The sequence below is a fragment of the Trachinotus anak genome, unplaced genomic scaffold (genome assembly GCF_046630095.1).
Source record: "Trachinotus anak isolate AG129_WGS33_773 ecotype Australia unplaced genomic scaffold, CSIRO_AGI_Tana_v1 ptg000014l, whole genome shotgun sequence".
NCBI lineage: Eukaryota > Metazoa > Chordata > Actinopteri > Carangiformes > Carangidae > Trachinotus > Trachinotus anak.
In genome coordinates this window covers 2966080-2985672 of record NW_027273865.1, presented here as the reverse complement: position 1 = coordinate 2985672, position 19593 = coordinate 2966080, and the positions used below count along the sequence as shown (strand labels likewise).

At 44.1% G+C, this 19593-nt stretch overlaps 2 protein-coding genes across 3 annotated transcripts; one reads left to right on the top strand and one right to left on the bottom strand.

Annotated features, from left to right (window-relative positions):
• Nucleotides 1-440: 440 nt before the first annotated feature.
• Nucleotides 441-3486, top strand: wdr74 (WD repeat domain 74). The gene is made up of 2 exons (XM_071496217.1): nt 441-1149; nt 2367-3486. The coding sequence occupies exons 1-2, from the start codon at nt 541-543 to the stop codon at nt 2901-2903; spliced, it is 1146 nt and encodes a 381-aa protein (XP_071352318.1). The 5' UTR covers nt 441-540; the 3' UTR covers nt 2904-3486.
• Nucleotides 3487-4513: 1027 nt separating this feature from the next.
• LOC139631726 (arf-GAP with coiled-coil, ANK repeat and PH domain-containing protein 2) lies at nt 4514-19015 on the bottom strand. Of its 2 annotated transcripts, none has more exons than XM_071496209.1 (22): nt 18653-19015; nt 18506-18563; nt 17590-17709; nt 16700-16753; nt 16196-16254; nt 15486-15669; nt 15342-15386; nt 15114-15209; nt 14934-15008; nt 13915-14018; nt 13748-13799; nt 13315-13415; nt 13088-13199; nt 11940-12133; nt 11512-11581; nt 10496-10590; nt 10063-10139; nt 9251-9405; nt 8507-8616; nt 8312-8422; nt 6911-6972; nt 4514-6769 (listed from the first exon to the last, which is right to left on the bottom strand). In XM_071496209.1, exons 1-22 carry the CDS (start codon nt 18703-18705, stop codon nt 6576-6578), a joined length of 2181 nt encoding a protein of 726 aa, XP_071352310.1. In that variant the 5' UTR covers nt 18706-19015; the 3' UTR covers nt 4514-6575. The 2 variants fall into 2 exon arrangements, with proteins under 2 accessions (XP_071352310.1, XP_071352311.1); XM_071496210.1 differs by having other exon boundaries at nt 16715-16753.
• Between the last annotated feature and the right edge of the window lie 578 nt (nt 19016-19593).

Sequence of the window (19593 nt, the reverse complement as noted above, 5' to 3'; positions counted from 1 at the left end):
TAGTGATTCTAGTGCAGCAGTGGACTGTGCAGCAGGAGGCCGTTTAATCGCTTTTTGTGAAGTTATTGTGTTTAATTGTCCACATATTATTATTATTATTATTATTATTATTATTATTATTATTATTATTATCACTATTAGTCACAGAGGGAATCTCTTTGAATCACAGTGGCTAACTGTTACTCTTAGCAAAAACGTATCTGATTACTGCGGTGCTATTAACTCATTACTTACACATACTAATTATAAACAACCGAGAAGTGAATGAGACAGAAATGTCAAATTAATTCATGCACTTAATAAATTATTAATAATTATTTTTATGGTCTTTAAATTCGTTTTAGTTTCATTCTCTGTTTTTTATTTGCTGAGCTCTGTAGGAGCCAGAATCAGTTTATCAATAAAGTTAAAAGAAAAACATAGTGACGTCTTTTATGCGCGACACAGTCCACAGAAGAGCCACACGTGTGTCAGGACCAGGAACCAGGGCCGCTTAAGTCCAGGTTTAATACAGTTCTCGGTACATTTCAATCCGGAGTGATGGGGGAACAGAGCCGGCTGTGCTCCGTGTGGCTGGGCTCGGAGACCGGCATCCTGAAGGGGGTCAGTATGTCCCGGAAACAGGCGTTTAACTTCTGCAACACCAGCCACCTGAGCCGCGACCAGGAGGTCCGCGCACTGTGCTGGGGGGACCCGGGGGAAAGCGAGCTGCTGGTGGGCTCGGTGGACGGAACCGTGAAGACCTTCAGCATCGAGAAGGGGGCATTCATCGAGTCCCGGCGCTGTGGAGACCCGGCGGAGGGCTGCTTCACCGGGCTGGCCGCGCTCAGCGGCTCCGTGCTGCTCACCTGCGGGGAGTCCGGGACGCTGCGGGTCTGGAAGGAGGACAGCAGCGAGCCCGTCACCGAGCTGGACGCGGGGAAGAACGTTTGCAGGATGCGGCAGAGTCCGGCACACCAGCACAAAGTCGCGACCGGCGGTAAGGAGAACGGGCTGAAGATCTGGGACCTGGAGAGACCCGACAAGCCTGTGTTCACTGCAAAGAACCTGCGGGATGACTGGCTGGACCTACGGCGGCCGCACTGGGTCAAAGACATGGCCTTCATTCCGGACTCCGACAAAGTGGTCACCTGTACAGGCTATCACCAGGTGAGTCTTCACTGCGCTGCTTAAAGTGGGAAAAACGAGGTTTTAAACGGAGAGCTCTCTGGGTCATGTAGGCCAAACTGCATTCATGTTTTAAAGTTTTGATTCATTGCCTTGTGAAGTTGAACATCTTCTCTACAGATAGGTACATGTCCAATACCCCAACATGAAAGGGACATTACGTAAACATCGAAACAGAGAACGCAGTTACCTGCTGTCTCTGTAGAAACTGACTGACCGGGCTTTTCATGCCTGTTACAGCACATGTAAACAACACATGTGAAGCCTCAGTTATCCAACTTTCACTCAGGAGGTCTGTCTCTTCAGCTACATTTGTGACTAATATCTCCAGTAGTCTCAGTCCACATGCTAACGACACATTAAAGGTATCAGGGCTCTGAGTCGCTCCTGATTGGCTGACTGTTTTCTGAGTGATCCAATAAAGATAGAGCAGATTTCAGGTAAACACTCAGAGAAACCAAATCCTGCAAGGTTGGGTGGTGGGTCCAGGTGGGCGGGGCTTGGAGCATGGCTGAGGGCTCTGATTGGCCTGTTGTGACATTACAAAGTTCCAGAAGTCCTGACAGCTGGTTTTAAGGCTCAGTGTCTGAATACAGGCTGTGTGCATTTCTCTGTGGACTGAGGCTTTGATACTTTCACAGTATTAATATAGAACCTAGACCTGCTTTATAATCACAAACACATGGACATCTACCTTTAGACTGTGTGGAGCTCTGCTGGTAGGGAGGGAGGTGTGATAAAAAGTCTCCTCCTCCTTTAATGAAAGTCTTGTTTAGCTGTGAAACATGATGGTGCTGCTGAAAACCATCACCATGTAATTCAAGCACTAATTAGCACTAATTATACAGCTGTAATTTAATTATCAAAACAGATGGTTGTAAGGTACTGCAGTGCTTGTATCTGCTGTGCTGGAAAGTAACTAGGTATTAAAACTGAATTTAACTTGTACTTGAGTTTTTCCATTGTACAGTATTTTACAGACTTTAGTTACAGTTTTTATCACTTATTAAAAATGAAACTTTATTTAAAGATGAAACAACCAAACATTCAGAAAACGACTGAATGAATTCCACCTCAACCAGCTCCTACATGACATCACTGCTGTCGTGTTCCAGCCTCGGTGGCACTGGTGCAGGAACATGATCGTATTCCTCTACTGTCCAAACAGCAATGTGTTGTGTGTCTGTGTCATCGGTCAGGTCCACGTGTTCGACCCGTCCTCCCCTCAGCGCCGTCCCGTCCTGGAGGCAGCGTACAGCGAGTACCCGCTCACCACTCTGTCCCTGCCCGCCGGCGGCAACACGGTGGTGGTGGGAAACACCCACGGCCAAATCGCCATGCTGGATCTGAGGAAGGGTCTGGTCCGCGGCTGTCTGAAGGGGCTGGCGGGGGGCGTGCGGTGGCTGCAGTGTCACCCCTCCCAGCCGGTGGTGGCGTCCTGCGGCCTGGACCGCTTCCTCCGCATCCACAGCCTGGAGGACCGCAAGCTGCTGCACAAAGTGTACCTCAAGTCCAGACTCAACTGCCTCCTGCTGGCCAGCCGGGACCTGGAGGACGGAGGGGGGGCCACAGAGGGGGAGGGGGCGAGCCAAGAGGTGAAGGAGGAGGAAGACGAGGTGTGGGACACCATGGAGCAGGTGGGGGAGGCGGAGGAGAAGCCAAAGAGGAAAACAACAGAGGAGGAGGGGGAATCACAGAAGAAGAGCAAAAAGAAGAGAAAGAAAGGACAGGACTGAGGGGCGTTTAATGTGCGATCAGAGTGTGGGACATTTTCACTCTGATCACATGTGTGAGAGCTTTGCCTCCAGTCGACCTCTGTAATGAGCATTTAAACGGCCAATACTCGTTTTTTTAAAAAAACATAAATCAGATGTGAATGTTTCAGTGAGGCTGGACAAAAGATTATGTTTCTACACAAGTTTAAGATTTAAAAAAAGAATTTGATCTTTCAGAGCAGCACAGGGACGTGTTAGAAGAAGACAAAGCAGTGATTTGTGCAGGTTGTTGCCTCCATGTTGTCTGCAGGTTAGCTGAGTTGTGTTTGTGTGCTCAGACTACAAAGACATTTCATAGTGTTTTTTTTCTGTCACTCTGATAAACTTGTGCATTTGTTTTTATTTAAAAACAAAAATACAACAGTTAAACTCTGGGTTTCATTCTTATTAATGTCAATCATCTGTCTGTAAAATGTATAAAGTAAAGATGATACCAGAGACACAAACAGCTGGATGGTTTTCACAACAATCTGTTGTTTCTAATGTTGTTTTTCATTTATACTAATGACCCAGCTTCAAATTAAAGCTTCTGGTTTAAGTCAAAGATCAGATTCTGGTCATATTATTATATGTGGATGATGTAGTAAGATCTGCAGACTGAACTGTGTTGTGGAAGTGACACAACACAAATAAATAGTACACTTTCACACTAGTACAGTTTCAGTGTCGCTGTCACATCCTGATCAGTGTTGTAGCTCAGTCCAGTCTGACTGGTGTCCATGAACATACAGGTTGTAACTCTGTATGTCACAGAGGTATTCTGCCTTTTTTAGGAGTCTATAAATAAACTTGAGTTCAGACTGGAGTTGACCTCCAGACTTCAGACTCTTCAGCTCAGGATCAGACCTGAAGACGTCTGAGCAGAGACTCAGGGAAAACATATTTAACTGGGACCCTTCACTCGACCGTCTCAGAGCTAATGAGCTGAAATCCTCATGTTATCTGAATGGTGTCGTTTATGTTTCAGAACAGGTGACTGAGATGTTCAGGAGATCAGGAATGAAATGTTTCTCATGTATTCAGAAAATTTGGTCTGTTGATATGTGGTTTAAACAAAAATTACAAACCTATGGTCTCATTATGACAAGCTGCAGCGTAGAAGCTGATGTGAAGTCTAATTTAATCAAAAGACACAGATCACACAGATGTGCACAGTTACCTTCAGGAACACCAACATCAGCCCAGAGAGAGACAGGTCTAATGTCACTGAGGAGGACACACCGGTTTGTTTCCTGTCCTGCCTCTGAGGATGTACCTTTTAGTAAAATGTCCTCTGTTTATGTTCATTTCTTCTGGCTGGAGGATGATGATTTTTTTTTTTATTTGCCAAGATGGAGAGAGACAGCAGAACCTGTTCAGACTGAGCTGTAAAATTTCCTGTAATTTTCTAATAAAATGAGACGTTTGACCATGAGTGTCGGGAACTTTGTGAGCATGACACTCAAATAAAATAAAATACATAAATATGAATCAATCAGTCAACAGCAACACCTGCACCCCTCCCCTGCCTGAAGCTGGAGACAGGCTGATGACTGAAAGATGGACCTGACGTAAACAACAGACTCATCAACGTGTATTAAGACATTTTAATAAGCAGTAGCATCACATTAGTAACAGTGTGGAATGAAATGTTTTCTGGGTAAAGACAGAAATCCACCCTGAGGCAGAGCTCACTTGTCTTCTTCCTCTTCCTCCTCCTCCTTCAGTCTGACCTCAGAGAGAAAAGCTTCAGGACATGATGTTGATGTTTTCAGCAGGTTTGAATATTTCTCAGTAAAACATTATGATGTCATGTAACAGCAGCAGTGACAGAGCTGTTCAGGGCTGAGTCCTGTCCTTACAATCAGTTGGTCCACTTCAGACCTGACTCACCAGAACATTTAGATCCAGACTCAGAAGTCTCTGTGCCTGGAAAACTCTGATAATGTGGCTAAAATCCTTGAGGAACAACAGGAACATTTCAGTCTGAGGTGTAACAGCAGCGACATTTAAAATCCCTTTGTGAACACAGGTTAGAGAACACACATCAAATACACTTGAAAGCCCTCAGCTCCACAGGCTGGAGCTCAGGCTGCCAGTCTGAATCCTCACATGGAAACTGGTGAAGTCCTGCAGGAGACGCAGCCTGAAGAAACTTCACTCATTACAGGTGTAATCCTCCAAACTGTGTGAAGTCAAACTCTGTTTCTCATGCTCTTATGGTCGACATGTTTTTCAGCATTATCTCTCTACGTAGTATTTATTCAAACCAAAGAACTGGACACAGTAAATTGTTGACCTGATGATGGCGCCAGAGTTATTACAGTTCGTCCTGAGGGGAACATCCCATCACAGTCCATCCAATTATTTCACCAAGAACCACTTGTGAACCTGATGGAGGAGAGGTCAGTGGGATTCATCCATGAATGTCTAGATGTTTCAGTCTGCTCCAACCAACAGAGGCATGACCCTCCAGCTGCCACAGCTACGAACCACAGTCTGGTTTTATGGTTGTTACTGTTGGACCTGGGCCTCGTCAACACTGTAACCTGAACCCTGAAATAAGACGCTGCTACTGAAGTAGAGTCACTGCACAGCGCTAAATGGAGGAGCTGAGAAAGGGTCAAATATCTTCAAATAGAACTAAATATTTATGGCTTCTGGACTGAATAAGAACATTTAAAGGTCCATACAGTCTAAAGGCAGATGTCGATGTGTTTTTGATTATAAAGCAGGTCTAGGTTTGCACAGGGCAGCGTACAGAACAAAGAGCTGCAGGTAAATGTCTTCACCTGGCTTGGATACAACAGCTGATTTCTGTCCTGATTCAACAGCTGTGATTTAAAACAAGCAGAAACTTGGAGCAGGTTTTGAACTGAAGTAAAACTTAATCTGTGTTTCAACAATTAAACTGGGCTGAATATTATGTTTCTTAAAGTCCCATCCAGTCAAAGGTAGATGTCCATGTGTTTGTGATTATAAAGCAGGTCTAGGTTCTATATTAATACTGTGAAAGTATCAAAGCCTCAGTCCACAGAGAAATGCACACAGCCCAATCTGCTATATTATTTTTGATCACTCAGAAAATAGTCAGCCAATCAGAAGAGAGGCTCAGATTCTCTCTTCTGATTGGCTGACTGACCTGTTGTTACTAGAGCTCCAGAGAGAAGCCTGAGAGAGGAGAAGTAAAACTACACTGAGATGGTTTTTGGTTCCTAAAACCACAAATATATCTTCTGATGGAGATCGACACTTCAAATAAAACACAGAAGAAGAGTAAAATATTGACCTTTAAATGAAACTGACGTTAAAAAGACCAAATGATTAATTGAGAAAATAATGTGAAGATGAAGGGATAATGAAAACAGGTCTTAGCTGCTGTCACAGCCGCTCCTCCTCCCCCTCCTCCTCCTCCTGAACACTGGTAACACTTCTCCAGCCACAGTAACTGTATATAAAGTAAACTATGTGGACTTACAGTGTTTTCATAAAGAGCATACTACATTATATTATATATCTTATAAGTTCAGCACAATTTTAGACTCCAGCTGTCAGTCATGTGTCAGTAAACTCTTCTACATGTTAAATGAAACCTGTTTTTTTTTTCTTTTTGCGAGGGGGGGGGGGTTCCAGGGCTTCCAGCCTCAGACTCTGTCATCCCGACGTCTTTTCAACACTGTTTTGGTTGTTCACCATTCCTCCTCCTCCTCCTCCTCTCCCCCTCTCCTCCTGGCCCTCCTCGGCCTCCTCTCCTCCCCGGCTGAACTGCCGCCTGCTGAGTTTCTCCGGGTCGTGTGAGGCCATGTCGCTGAAGTCACGGAAGATGTCCTGAAACGTCTCGTCATCTCCTGAGGAAAGACACCATGTTTGTGATCAGTGTGCTGCCGTTTATAGGCTGTCGTCAAGGGCGACAGGTTAGAATCCAAATCAAAGTTGAGGGAAATGTTTGTGTGTGTTTCTGTGTGTAGTTGGTGTGTGAGTCCACTAACCCACAGCTCCAAAGACTCCTTCTGAATCTCTCATCTCTTCATTCATCCTGGCCATCCGCAGTCTGAAACGACAGCCAACAGACACAGTTTACTAATAAAATCTACATCCTTCATCTTCACCTTCATCTTTTATAGATTTATTAGATCAGACCACAAACAGCAGCTGGACGGACGACGTTCTACCAGTGGGTGGTGTCAGAGGACAGGTCCTGTTGTCACCTACATTTAAAAGGATGGAGAACTCTTGACCCACAACTTGTAAGGTGGGGGTGACATCATGGTTAGCTGTCGGTGGACTGTCGAATTTGTCTGTTTCTACTGACAGGAAGTGAACAGGAAGGAAGTTCATGACACGACAGAAGAACACACCGGCTGTTTCTTCACACGTCAGACCTTCGACCTTCTAACGTATGACATCATATACATTTTGAATATTAATGCAAACATGCAAACACACAGTTAATCAGATTAGAAAAAACAGCTTTGATGAAACATTCAGTTACTTTAAGGCTCTGTTAAAGCTGAAGATGTCCACTGTGCACATGTGCGCTCGGTCCTGGGTCTGATGTGGTTTTTAGAGTACCCTGGTTTTCTGTTGAACATGTTAACATCTGAATATGATACGTGGAGTAGAAACCAGGGGCTGGCTGCACAAAACACCTTAAGTTTTCTACTTAGGTATGACACTTAATTTTCAATTTCTCCTTAGCTGAGGGACTTACTTCAGGGTGTTGCACAGAATCTCTTAAATCCTTAGTTAAGGAAAAAAGACTGAGGCATTTGCAGCAGTGAAAGAGATTTTGCAGCATTAAAATTCTACTGTTTCCATGGAGACCGTTGATTTGCTGCCATTAGCATTTGTGACACCCGTTATCACTGTTGTGAAGCAGGTAACAGTAAAGACATGTGCTGCTTCTCATCCTCATGGGCTTTTGTGCAACAGCTTAACTGACTCTAAGTGATTCCTTGAGTGTAAGACTAAGATAAGGAGAAAACCTTCAATACTTTGGTAAACATTTTAAGGAAACCATAAGGAGAAGACTTAAGGGTGTTCCCGCAACTGTTTTAACTTAACTCAGACTTTAAGGAAAATCTTAACTTAAGGTGTTTTGTGTAGCCACCCTGAGGATCCTGAGGTCTGTGAACACCTGATCCAGGATTCTGATCAGAGACCTGGACTCTGTGTGAATCATTAATACAGGGGAACATAAATAACGAGGGTTTTCATGTTCTATGTGAATCTCATGTCACAGATTTGATCATATGATCAGAACCAGGAAGCCGGTGTGAACATGTGACCGCTCAGTGTCTCTGTGATGACAAGTCAACACGTTCTGAGCCACGTGTTTCCATCATACGGCTCCGTGTGGTCAACACACTCTACACTCAGAGGCGACTCACAGTGTGACGATGTCAGCGTGGGCTGTTTCCACGGCGATGGCCAATGGGTCCTGTCCTCTCTCGTCCACAGCGTACTGATTGGCTCCTCTCTTCAACAACAGACACACCTGTCTACAACAGCCAATGAAAATCAGCTGTTTATTACAGTTTAAACAGGTGTGACAGGTGTGTGTGTGTGTGTGTGTGTGTGATTACCCTGTGTGTCCAGCGGTGGCAGCAGCGTGCAGTGCTCCCTGTCCCCTCAGGTCTCGGTTGTTGACGTTGGCTCCATTCTGCAGCAGGAACTCACAGGCCAGCAGCGACCCCTGCAGACACACACACACACACACACACACACGAAGAGTGTGAAGAATGAAGAGTGTAAATGTGTGATGGCTGCAGGATCCAGGACAGTCCTGGGTTTCTGTTGAGTAATGATCAGGAGCTCGCTTAAGAACCACAGACCGGAGCGTGGCGGTGGCGGTGGCGGTGGTGCAGCGGTCACCACTGCCACCTCACTGCTGCACAGCTGGAGTCTGTATGTTCTCCCTGAGCCTGAGGGGTTCCTCCCACAGTACAGAGACGTCAGATCAGATTGACTGCAGGTTAACTGTGGACTGAATGTTTGTCTCTATTGGTCAGCTCTTGATTCCGCCTCTCAACCAGTGTCAGCTGCGACTGGCTCCGCCCCCCTGCAAGCCTCAAAGTGTCACACCTGCTACAGCTGCTGACAGCTGAAAGTACATGAACTTAGATTTAGTATGACCCTCCCAAGCAGAACCCAGATCTGGTTCTGGGGAAATATCCTGTAATGACCTTCAGATGCTGAAACACCTGAACAGGATCCTACAGAACCAGGATCTAACAAAACCAGTAGATATTGATCAGTGATTATTGGTGCAGCTGTTTACAGTTTTTTTATTTCATCTGTATATTTTTATGTCAATGATGCCTCCTCACCCCAACAGCGGCTCCGATCAGTGCCGTGCGTCCCTCCTCCTCGGCAACGCTGCCGTTGACCTCTGCCCCCTCGGCCAGTGCCGCCGCCATGGCAACCAGGTCTCCTGCCAACGCTGCCAGATACAGATGCAGCCCCGCCTTCTCCTTATGGCGCTCTGAAACAGAACAAGCAATAACTAGTGAGTGTTTAACAATGTTTGCTTGAAAAATGACTGAAACTAATAATCAATCATTTTCAAAGTAGCAGCTGTTTTGCAGAATAGTTGTTTCAGCTCCAGATAAACAGATAAATCAATTCCTCATGGACATGTAAAATAGAACGTTACCAACGTTTCTTCTAACAGCAATTTGTTGTGTACACTCAGTCTGTTCCTGATCAGCAGGACGTGTTCACGTGGCTGAACAAAGCTTCATGATGTCAATCTATTATACAATTAAATGTGTTTTTTTGATGATGATGACGAGGCCAGTCTTTCCTTTCAGCATGAACTAACAGTTCAACAGATGAAACTGACTCATTTAGACTCGTTAGTCCTGCACATGCTCAGACTGAAGATGATCACGAACCCTGTCACATGGAAAACATCCATGACAAACAACAAACATCATCTTTCCTCAGGAGAAACCAGCTTTTTCTGATCCACTTAATCAGTAGCAAACCAATCTGCTGTCAGTCGACAGCTGAGGAGAAACTTTAGTCTGGACCCAGGTGTTTCTATCACAGGTGGATGTCTGACCATGGCTACACCTTTCCTTCACTTCCTCCTCCTCATGCCAGAGGCTTCAGGTGTTCAGGTGTCTGTTTGACTTACGAGCTCCATCTGAGCTGCTGCTCTGCACAAATCTCTTCTCCACATATTTCTCTTTGATCCATGTCTCTTTCTCTGCTCTGAGGAGGAGAAACAGACACGTCAGTTAAACGAGAGGCTTCACTCTGTCATCATGAATCATTCTTTTAATCATTCACGTCTAAAGCTTTCACTGATCTGCAGCCAAAAACCCAAAAGTCTTCATTTCATATTTACAGAGACATTTTTTCAAAAGTGTAACATTTGACACGATTTAAGACATAAATCAGTTAAAGGAGTCTAAGACCCTGACGCATTAAAACACATTAATCACTTATGAAAATGACTGTTGATTCATTTCCTCTGACTTGATGAGGGATTCACTGCCTTCATGGCTCAGAAACAAAACACAAACACAGGTGCTGCAGTGTAGAGCATTACATATGAGGTTTTTTACCGTGGGCTGTCGGCTGTGGGTTTGACTCGTCCCTCCTCTGAACATCGAGCCTCATAAATCTGGTTCATCACATTATTTCCCAAAACACACAGAAGCTGCAGAAGAAGAAGAAGAAGAAGAAGAAGAAGAAGAAGAAGAAGAAGAAGAAGAAGAAGAAGAAGAAGAAGAAGAAGAAGAAGAAGAAGCGTTTGGAGCCAGAAGTTCATTCAGAGCCTGTCATCAGAATTTTGGTTTGACTGAACCATCTCAACTCTCTGCCCCCCCTCCTCTGCCTGTGGCTCTCAGCCCTGAGCCCATTGGTTCCTACTGAAGACGTAAATCTTTAAAAACACCTCACAAATATACGGTTTCATTTTTAAAGTCTCAGTGGTTTCCTCTAACAGCTGCTCACTCTGGTTCTTATCAAACAAACTGGAGGAAACTGTTGTTGTTGCAGCCTTTGTTGGGGACTATTTACAGCAGCGGATTAATCCACATTAGGTGTTGCAGTACAGTGATTCACTATATGAGGTCGGGGAGAGAAGAAGAAAAACTACACAAACCTCTGTCTATTTATATGTGCAATTTCTCTGAGTCTCAGGACTTCAGGTCTGAAAAACAACTGTAGTTTTCTCACAGATACATTTGTTGAGAACTATTTTCAGCGGCGGATTAATCCAGATTTGGTGCTGTGCAGAGTTTATTTTAGAAAGAGGAAGTGGACACATCAACCTCTCACTGTGTCAATAATAACACAGAGTCACACTGTTTGATCAGGTGGGGCCACGAGTTTAAATTTAGTTTTATAGTGTTTTATTATTCTGTACATTTCTAGTTTAATTTTTTTTAATTATTATTATTATTATTATTACTATTATTATTAATACTACTACTAATACTACTACTACTACTAATCTATTTAGTTTTTTTCTCTATTTTTCCTAAAACAGAATTCAATATTATGATGAAAGAAAACATTCAATATTTGTGTATTTTTTGTTTATCTGTGTGTGTGTGTGTGTGTGTGTGTGTGTTACCTTCAGCTGTTCAGCCTCCCATGAGTCCAGAGTGAGAGATCTCACCTTCGACAGATGAACACCCAGGCTCCTACAAACATGACGACATTGCATCACACAAATACTGCAGCACATTTTGATTTAGATTTATACACTAAAACCACTGTAGACAGATAAAATCAGTTTATAGTTCATTCTCATTAGAAGATGACACAGTAAAAATATGAGAGAAATATTCTGATCCTGTGACGTGTTTTGGAGAAAATTAGAAACAGGACAGAGACCAGATCAGGAGGATCACAGACTGTTTGTTTTGCTGCTGCCTCTGAGCACACAGATGATGATGATGATGATGAAGGTGGAGCTGCTGTGGACTGATGTGTCAGTAACACTGACACACCTCTGATGTCTCATGTGTGACATTAAGCCACGCCTCCTGCTGTGCTTACCTGTGAATGCCCGAACACTCGATGCACATGGTGACTCCCAGGTTGATGGAGGCCCAGCGAGGCTCCTCCTCCCCACAGTCACAGCACCGCTGGTTCCCGGGGCCTCTCAGGGCCACGCCGAGGGCCGCTGGCTTCTGAGCGGGGGGGCCCGGAGGGTTTTCCCCAGCACACAGGAGGGAGGGGGGCTCTTTAGGCTGTACACATGAAAGGATGACAGATGTGGAAGTAAAAACTGTGAACTGTGTGTTTTTACTCTGATTTTTCATGAGATGAAATTTGAAGATTTTTTCTTCACACAGACGATTTATTTCTCTTCAACATTCTTCACTGATGTGTTTGAGTGTCAGTAATCATCCCTCCACCTGACAGATGTGACACATCCAGATGTTGATTACACAGCAGGATTATTACACAGGCGTGACCTGGGCTGCCACAATAAAAGTCCACTTTAAAATGTGCAGTTTTATTTTGAAAAAAGACATTTAATAGACACTGAATTGTGTGACTTGGGCTACAGAGTTTTTTCTTTTTTTTTTTTAAATTTTGGATCAGAGAACCAGTCAGTATCTGGTGCAACATAGAGTTGATCAGATTGTTGACTGTTGGTCTGCTCCTCTTCGGTGTGAAGCTGCTGGATGTTGACAGGAAGTGGATCACGCTGTCGTACACACAGATCCAGATCGTCTCACACATGCTCAGTGGGTCACATGACTGTGAGTGAGAGGCTGATGAACTGACACGCTCTCAGAAACCACGCTGGAGACATTCAGCATGTTAACTCCATGCTACCTCAAAACATCTGTGGAATTGTTTTGTGTAATAAAACCACACATTTTAAAGTGAAGCACACCTTTATAATAATGACATCTAATCAACATCTGGATATGTCACATCTGTCAGATGGAGGGATGATCTTTCTGACTGACACAGATTTAAACACATCTGTGAAGAAGACTGAAGAGAAATAAACCATCTGTGAGTAGAAAAATCTTTAATTTCAACTCATGAAAAATGGATTAAAAACAGTGTTTATATTTTTGTCCAGTTTATATATGATACGGTTATTTTTGATATAATACCTATTTTTACTGGCAGAAAAGAATGAACAGAAATAAGAGCAGAGATGTAACAAGGAGGGTTTCTCCTGCCTGTGTGAGCGGTGTGCCGGCTCTCTCTCTGTAGGCCAGGTCGATGCTCCCCTGCAGAGCGCTGAGCCAGGCCTGCTTCAGCTGCTCCGAGTCAGCCTGCAGAGCACAGCACCTGACAAAAATCCATCCACAGGTGTGTGAGGTGAAGATTCATGTCTGGTTATGTTTGGTCGTAGACCGACATCAGACTCATACTTCACTGTTCTGTGTTTGAATGTGAGCCTTACTTCTGGACGGAGAGCAGCTCGAAGCAGAAGCGTCGGTCGATGTGCTCAAGGGATTTGACAGCACACAGCCGGAGATCCTCGAACAGAACCATGGCGTCCTCCTGCAGGACAACACAGAGCCACAGCAGCTGGTTTCTATAGCAACAACTCATCAGCTGCTGCTGGTTTTAGCACCATGACAACAACATCCAGGTGCTAAAATCCTGAAGCTGATCAAAACGTTGACACACTGTGTGTCTGTGTGTGTGAAGTGATTGTGGTTTATGTTTTATATTTAAATGATTTTGTTTGTGTAGTTTCTCTGTTGTAACCTCTGGTTCTGATCAGAGAAACATTCATTCACCTCATTATTTTATCACTAAATAACAAAGATGCAAACACTATGTGAACCTGCCGCTGTTGATGAACAGGTGAACTACATGTTCAGACTCACCTTGTGTGACTTTCTGTAAATGAGCTGGTTGTCTCTGATGGAAAACCAGCACCTGCAACCAGTTTCACTCATTAACATCAGCACTGATCACCTCATGATACACTTTTAATAACACTAAGATTTATTTATTATCATTCAGTCCTACATCAGAAGAATTCACCATGTACCTCTTCCAAGTTTTGGATTTCCTCCTGGACCGTTTGAACAGGTAACCCTGGATGATCTCATCACTCCCAGGACACGGGCTGACCATAGGCTCACCTGAAGCATCCTGAACACACACACACACACACACACACACACACACACACACACACACACACACACACACACACACACACACACACACACACGTCATCCTGTTGCTGATTGTCTACAGTTCAGAATCACGTTGTAACACAAACGTACGAACCAGACCCCACACTAACTCCACACTGTGTTCACTCTGCACTAGTGACACAGTGAAGGTTCCTCTAAGCAGACAGTATTTACACTCATTTTATTCCTGGAGCAGGAACCACCACAGGGGGGTGTCTATGTCACTGGCAGGTGTGTGTGTGTCTGTGTGTGTGTCTGTGTGTGTGCAAGATGCAGTCACTAAACTTTACGTGTGTAGCTGAGATCAAAGTGGGTGTAATGAGCACCAGTGATCCTGTCACTGGTTGGTCTCTAGTGTTTCCTCTTTGTGAAGTTTTACTTTACAAAGATGCAGTTGGATTGCCGCCTCATGTTGCAGGTGTTGTGTAATTTCCTTTGAGCGCAGAGTGATTAAGAAAGCGGACAGTTTTTTTCTGTTTTGAACCTGATTTTGTACCAGTGAGTCCAGTAGATACTGAGACACTTGAGTGTAGGTACAGAACATGTTATCAGTGAAGGATTTTACTGAGGTGAGGTTTAATTTGCAGTGAACACCTGGTTTATCTCCCAGCAGGTCTGCAGACATCAACAAAAACACACACGTCTTCATTCATCTGTCAGCTCCTCCACTGAAGAACCTCTCAGCTGGTTTCTACTCCTGAGCCCCATCTGCCTTTTTTAACCTTTACATGGAAACATTTCCATGCTGTTGGTCCTAAAGCTGCAGTAACAGATCCTGATCCTGGTCCTGATCCTGACCTCTGACCTCTGACCTCTGACCCTGACCTGGATCCTGACCTGACACACAGAGGAAGTGAGGAATCCTTACTCTCTGCTGCACCAGCAGGTGTTTGTTCTCCAGGTCTTTCCTTTGAGCTGTGCAGTCTGCTGACAGCTGGGACAGCTGAGGAAACAGCACAACGTGACAACATGAGGAGAAGTTCACTCATTCATCACAGATTATCTCATGAGTGACGACAGACTGGGGTCAGAGTTCAGAGGTCACCACCTGCGCTGCCATGGTCTTCATGGTGGGCTCCAGGTCTCTGAGCAGGTCGAAGCCTTGGTGGAAGAAGGTGAACTGAGCGTGTACGAAGGAGAAAACCTGGCAACAGACACAAACACAGGTCGGGGCTCTGACAGGCTGTTTATTGGTTACTGTCAGCGAATGACTTCCCTTCAATGACGACATGCGTGTGGTCCGGTTCAGTTTGTAAAATGAAACAGTTCAACTCACTGAGTTTAAGATGTCGACCTTCTGTTGAGTCTTGAAGGTGTTGAGCTGGAAGAGAAAAGTGAGTCAGCGTCTGATTCAAACAGAAATAAAATGCGCCTCAGGTGACTGCTGACATCATAGTGAAGGCGGAGCTCTGGGTCACACCTGCAGACAGTAGTCCAGGGCAAAGTGTTGGTAGCATTTCCGCGTGGCGAGCAGCAGGTGACTCGCCCTCTCAGCGTCACCGGCTTTGTGGCGAGACACCTGAGCGTTTTTCACCGCCGCCGTCTCCAGGTCTTCTCCGATCCGAACAAACTCCCTCCTGGTCTCCGCCAGCTGGGGGAGGAACCTCAGACACACAAATGCCATCATCATCATCAGGATGATCAGAGCTCTGATTATTGATCAGCTGCTTTTCTCTTTGTAGATGTGTAGAAGAGAAACAAACACGGTTAAGGACCTGACTCAGCTGTAAGTAACAATAACTCATAATTGATCTATTAACATGGACCATGACTGGATTAGTGAACAGGCCGACAGGGCACAGGATCAGGGGCCAAGGGGCCCTCAGAGCTCAAAGACTATAGACAGGCAACACTATCACAAAGGGACACAAAATGATCACACAGACAAAATGAATGACTAATGTTTCTGTTCATGCACAAAGAAAAAAAATTAAGAGCTCTCTGAATGAAATTTAAGACTTTTTAAAACCTGATTTTCAGACCTGCAGAAACCCTGACACTGACAGTGTGTGTGTTCAGTTCAGCTCAGCTTGTATTTCAGGCCTGATTAATATTAATACACAGTAAACACACAGAAATAAAGCATAACAGTCCTGTCAGACTCCTGACTGTTGTGTGTGGTGGACTCACTGTGTACAGAGGTTGGTCAGCTGCTGGCTGATCGCTCTCTGAGTCTGGTCAAACAACATCTGAGGACAAGAGACAGACAGAGTTCAAACTACCGTTTCAGTTACTACTACTACTACTACTACTACTACTACTACTACTACTACTACTACTGCCTCTACTGCTGCTGTGAGGGAATCTGACTCTGTTTATTCAACATGAATAAAGGCTGAAACCCAAAGTATTAAAAAAAGAACAGAGACAGGTTTCTAACTCACACAACCTGAATAAAATAAGAAGCTTTAGAAACACTAGAAATCCAAACCAAAAGTAAGAACATGTTTAAAAATAAGTATTGGAAATATCATACATGACTAAATACATTTGAATTTTTAAACATGTTTTTTTTTCTTTTTTGATCACAAAGTTTTGTTGTGTCTGTCACAACTGTCATTCATTATGTATCAAGTCTGGTAAAGTGTTGGTCTGACAGTGTGTGTGTGTGTGTGTGTGTGTGTGTGTACTCACAGTGTGGAAACTGACCATCTCCTGCAGTCCCTGGTTGAACTGGCTCAGACAGGTCTGAGGGGAAGGAGACAGGAAGTCAGTGAGAACCATGAGAACAAAAAGCTGAGAGGCCACTGATCCGACACACAACTGCAGGTTAGTGTAAGCAGGAGCCCAACAACCTGTAACACAACAGGAACCCGCTGTCACAGGTTCTGCTTTTAGTTCAATGCTGTGTAGGAGGTCCTGAACCGAAACCTGGACTCTGCTGAGGAGGTGATACTGAACCAGCGTTCAGGTCCTCCAGGAGAGATGACACCAACACAGCACTGATAATCACAATACAGGATGTGTAGTAATACACACGTCTGACAGGTACAGGCTGTTACATTATCACTGACTGTCTCATAACTACAGGGAAAGTTCATAATTACAATATCCTGGTTTTATAATTAGGAGATACGATGTGATAATCAAAATATTATGGTATCATTTGGGGACAGCTATCAAAATGAAGCATGATAAAACATTTGGTGGCAATAACATTTCTATCAGGTCAGACACTTGTTATCATCATATCTGAAATTTTATTTTCAGTATTTTATCATCCAGACTGAGTCTACAGCCAAGCAGCTCTGTGAGGTTGCACGTAGACACAGCTGAGCACCATCATCAGCACCAAACATCCTCCAGGCACAGTGGGTGTCTGTGAGATTTCATGCTGATCAGTCCAACCGTCGTCGAGATATTTCAGTCTGGGCTGAAGTGGTGGATGGACTCTGACTCTTCAACGTTCATGTGAAGTTCCAGGTTGAGGTTCGTTAGATTCACATGGTGGAAAAAAGCCTGAAAGTCCTCTACTGAAATATTCTATATTATTATTATTAGCATTAGCATCATGTGCTCCTTACAGTGATGACGCTGTCCTTCTTCTGGTACATGGAGAGCTCAGCCAGGCCGCTCAGGAACAGCTGATTGGCTGAGCTGTATGCTTGTCCCGCCTCCACCATCTTACTGCACAGCTTCTTCACCTGATTGGTCAGAGACACAGATTATGGACCAATCAACAGATGTCACAGGTGAGCACCGGGTGTCCTCTGCAGAGTCAGAAGACTTCAGGTAAAAAACACAAAGTGTGTGTGTTGTTGTGCGATTGTGGGACTTACACTGATCAACAAAACAATGAGTTGAGGTTGTGTGTAACTGTAAATGCAATAATGTAAATACACAAACACAAAAATAAAACTATTCATTCCTACATTTAGTAATAGTAGTAGTGATTGTTATAACAGTATTAGTAGTGGTAACAGTGCTAATAGTAGTAGTTATATGTAGTAGGTGTAATGCTAGTAATAACTAGTATAACGGCAGTACTAATAGTAATAGTAGTTACAGGAGTAGTACTTACAGTAGTAACAGTAATAGCAGCAGTGAAGTATTAGTAGTAGTAATAGTAGTAGTGATGGTAGTGGTGGTAGCAGTATCTGTAGTTGTAGTTACAGTAGTAGCAGTAACAGTAGTAACAGTGGTAGTAGCACTGATAGTAATAGTAACAGTAGTAGCAATAAGTATAAGATTAGTAGTACTAATGGCAGCAGTTGTAGCTGTAGTACTAGTAATAACAGTATTCATTTTGCAGTAAAAACAGAAGTAATTTATAAGTAATACTTACAGTAGAAGAAGTAGCAGTATTAGTGGTAGTATTAGCAATATTTGTAGTAGTATTAGCAGTAGTATTGGCAGTACTGGTAGCAGTATTAGCACTAGTAGTAGTATAAGTACTAGCATTAGCAGTATTAGTAGTATTAGTAGAAGCAGTAGTTGTACCTTGTCCAGGTGAGCCTCCAGCAGGGAAACCTCGGTCTCAAACTGATCCAGGTTCAGTCTGAACAACATAAATGAGCCACCATCAGGACTATTGCACATGCGCAGACTGAAGATGATCTGGGTGTGCGTGTGAGCGTGTTTGTTTACCTGAACTCAGGTGAGTCTTTGACACACTCCTCAAAGTCCAGCAGCGAGTCCATGTCCGCCGACTGCTGCTGTACCGGGTCCACGTCCTGATGAAGACCGTTAGCCTGTTAGCTCCGCGGCAGCGGCGGTGGACCCGCTCCCTCTCCGGTGGCTCATCTCTCTCCTCCGTGTAAACTTCACCCGTGAACCGAGGACCCGGGAGACCGATCAGGCGCCGTGCACGCACTCCTGCATGCCACGCATGTCGGTGCAGTGTTAACGGACGTGTCAGTAAAAGCAGTTTGGTGGGTCTCAGCCTGACAGCTGTCCCCGCATCCTGCTGTTGATGTTGTTGCTAACCGACCGCTAAGTTCCGCCACACATCCGGCTCAGTTGGAGCAGATCCAACCCGACCTGAACAGCGACATCGGGCGGCCTGGGGTGGTACCACAGTACACGGTTGTTTTTTTTCCTCCTGTTTATTTCAAGTTTTGTCAAATTATCATAAAATATATAAAAAAATAACTATCATTTTCTTAATTAATATTTGCACCCATTCACAAGCATGACATTTTCTTCAAACTATTGTCATTATCAAATAGTCAATATATGTTAACAGCACCAGAGGCACTGGGGACTCCTCAGGTTTACATGCAGTTTTCCTGCTGACTTAAATAAGCTGTGTCTGATTGCTGTTTTTATATCATAATCATGACTTAGTCAAATCTGAATATTCCTACATACTCAAGAAACATATTTCTAGATTCTGACATACACATTTGTGGGATGTCATTATTTATGAGGAATAAATGGTAGAAGAAAAGAGGCTCCTTACAACTGCAGACTTGCCTGAAGATCCTGTTTTTAAGTTGATCCAATCAGGAGCTGATCACAAATCAATCTGCAGACTTTCAATAGGGACAGTTTGACAAAATGTAAAAGAATACAGCTCAAAAAAGACA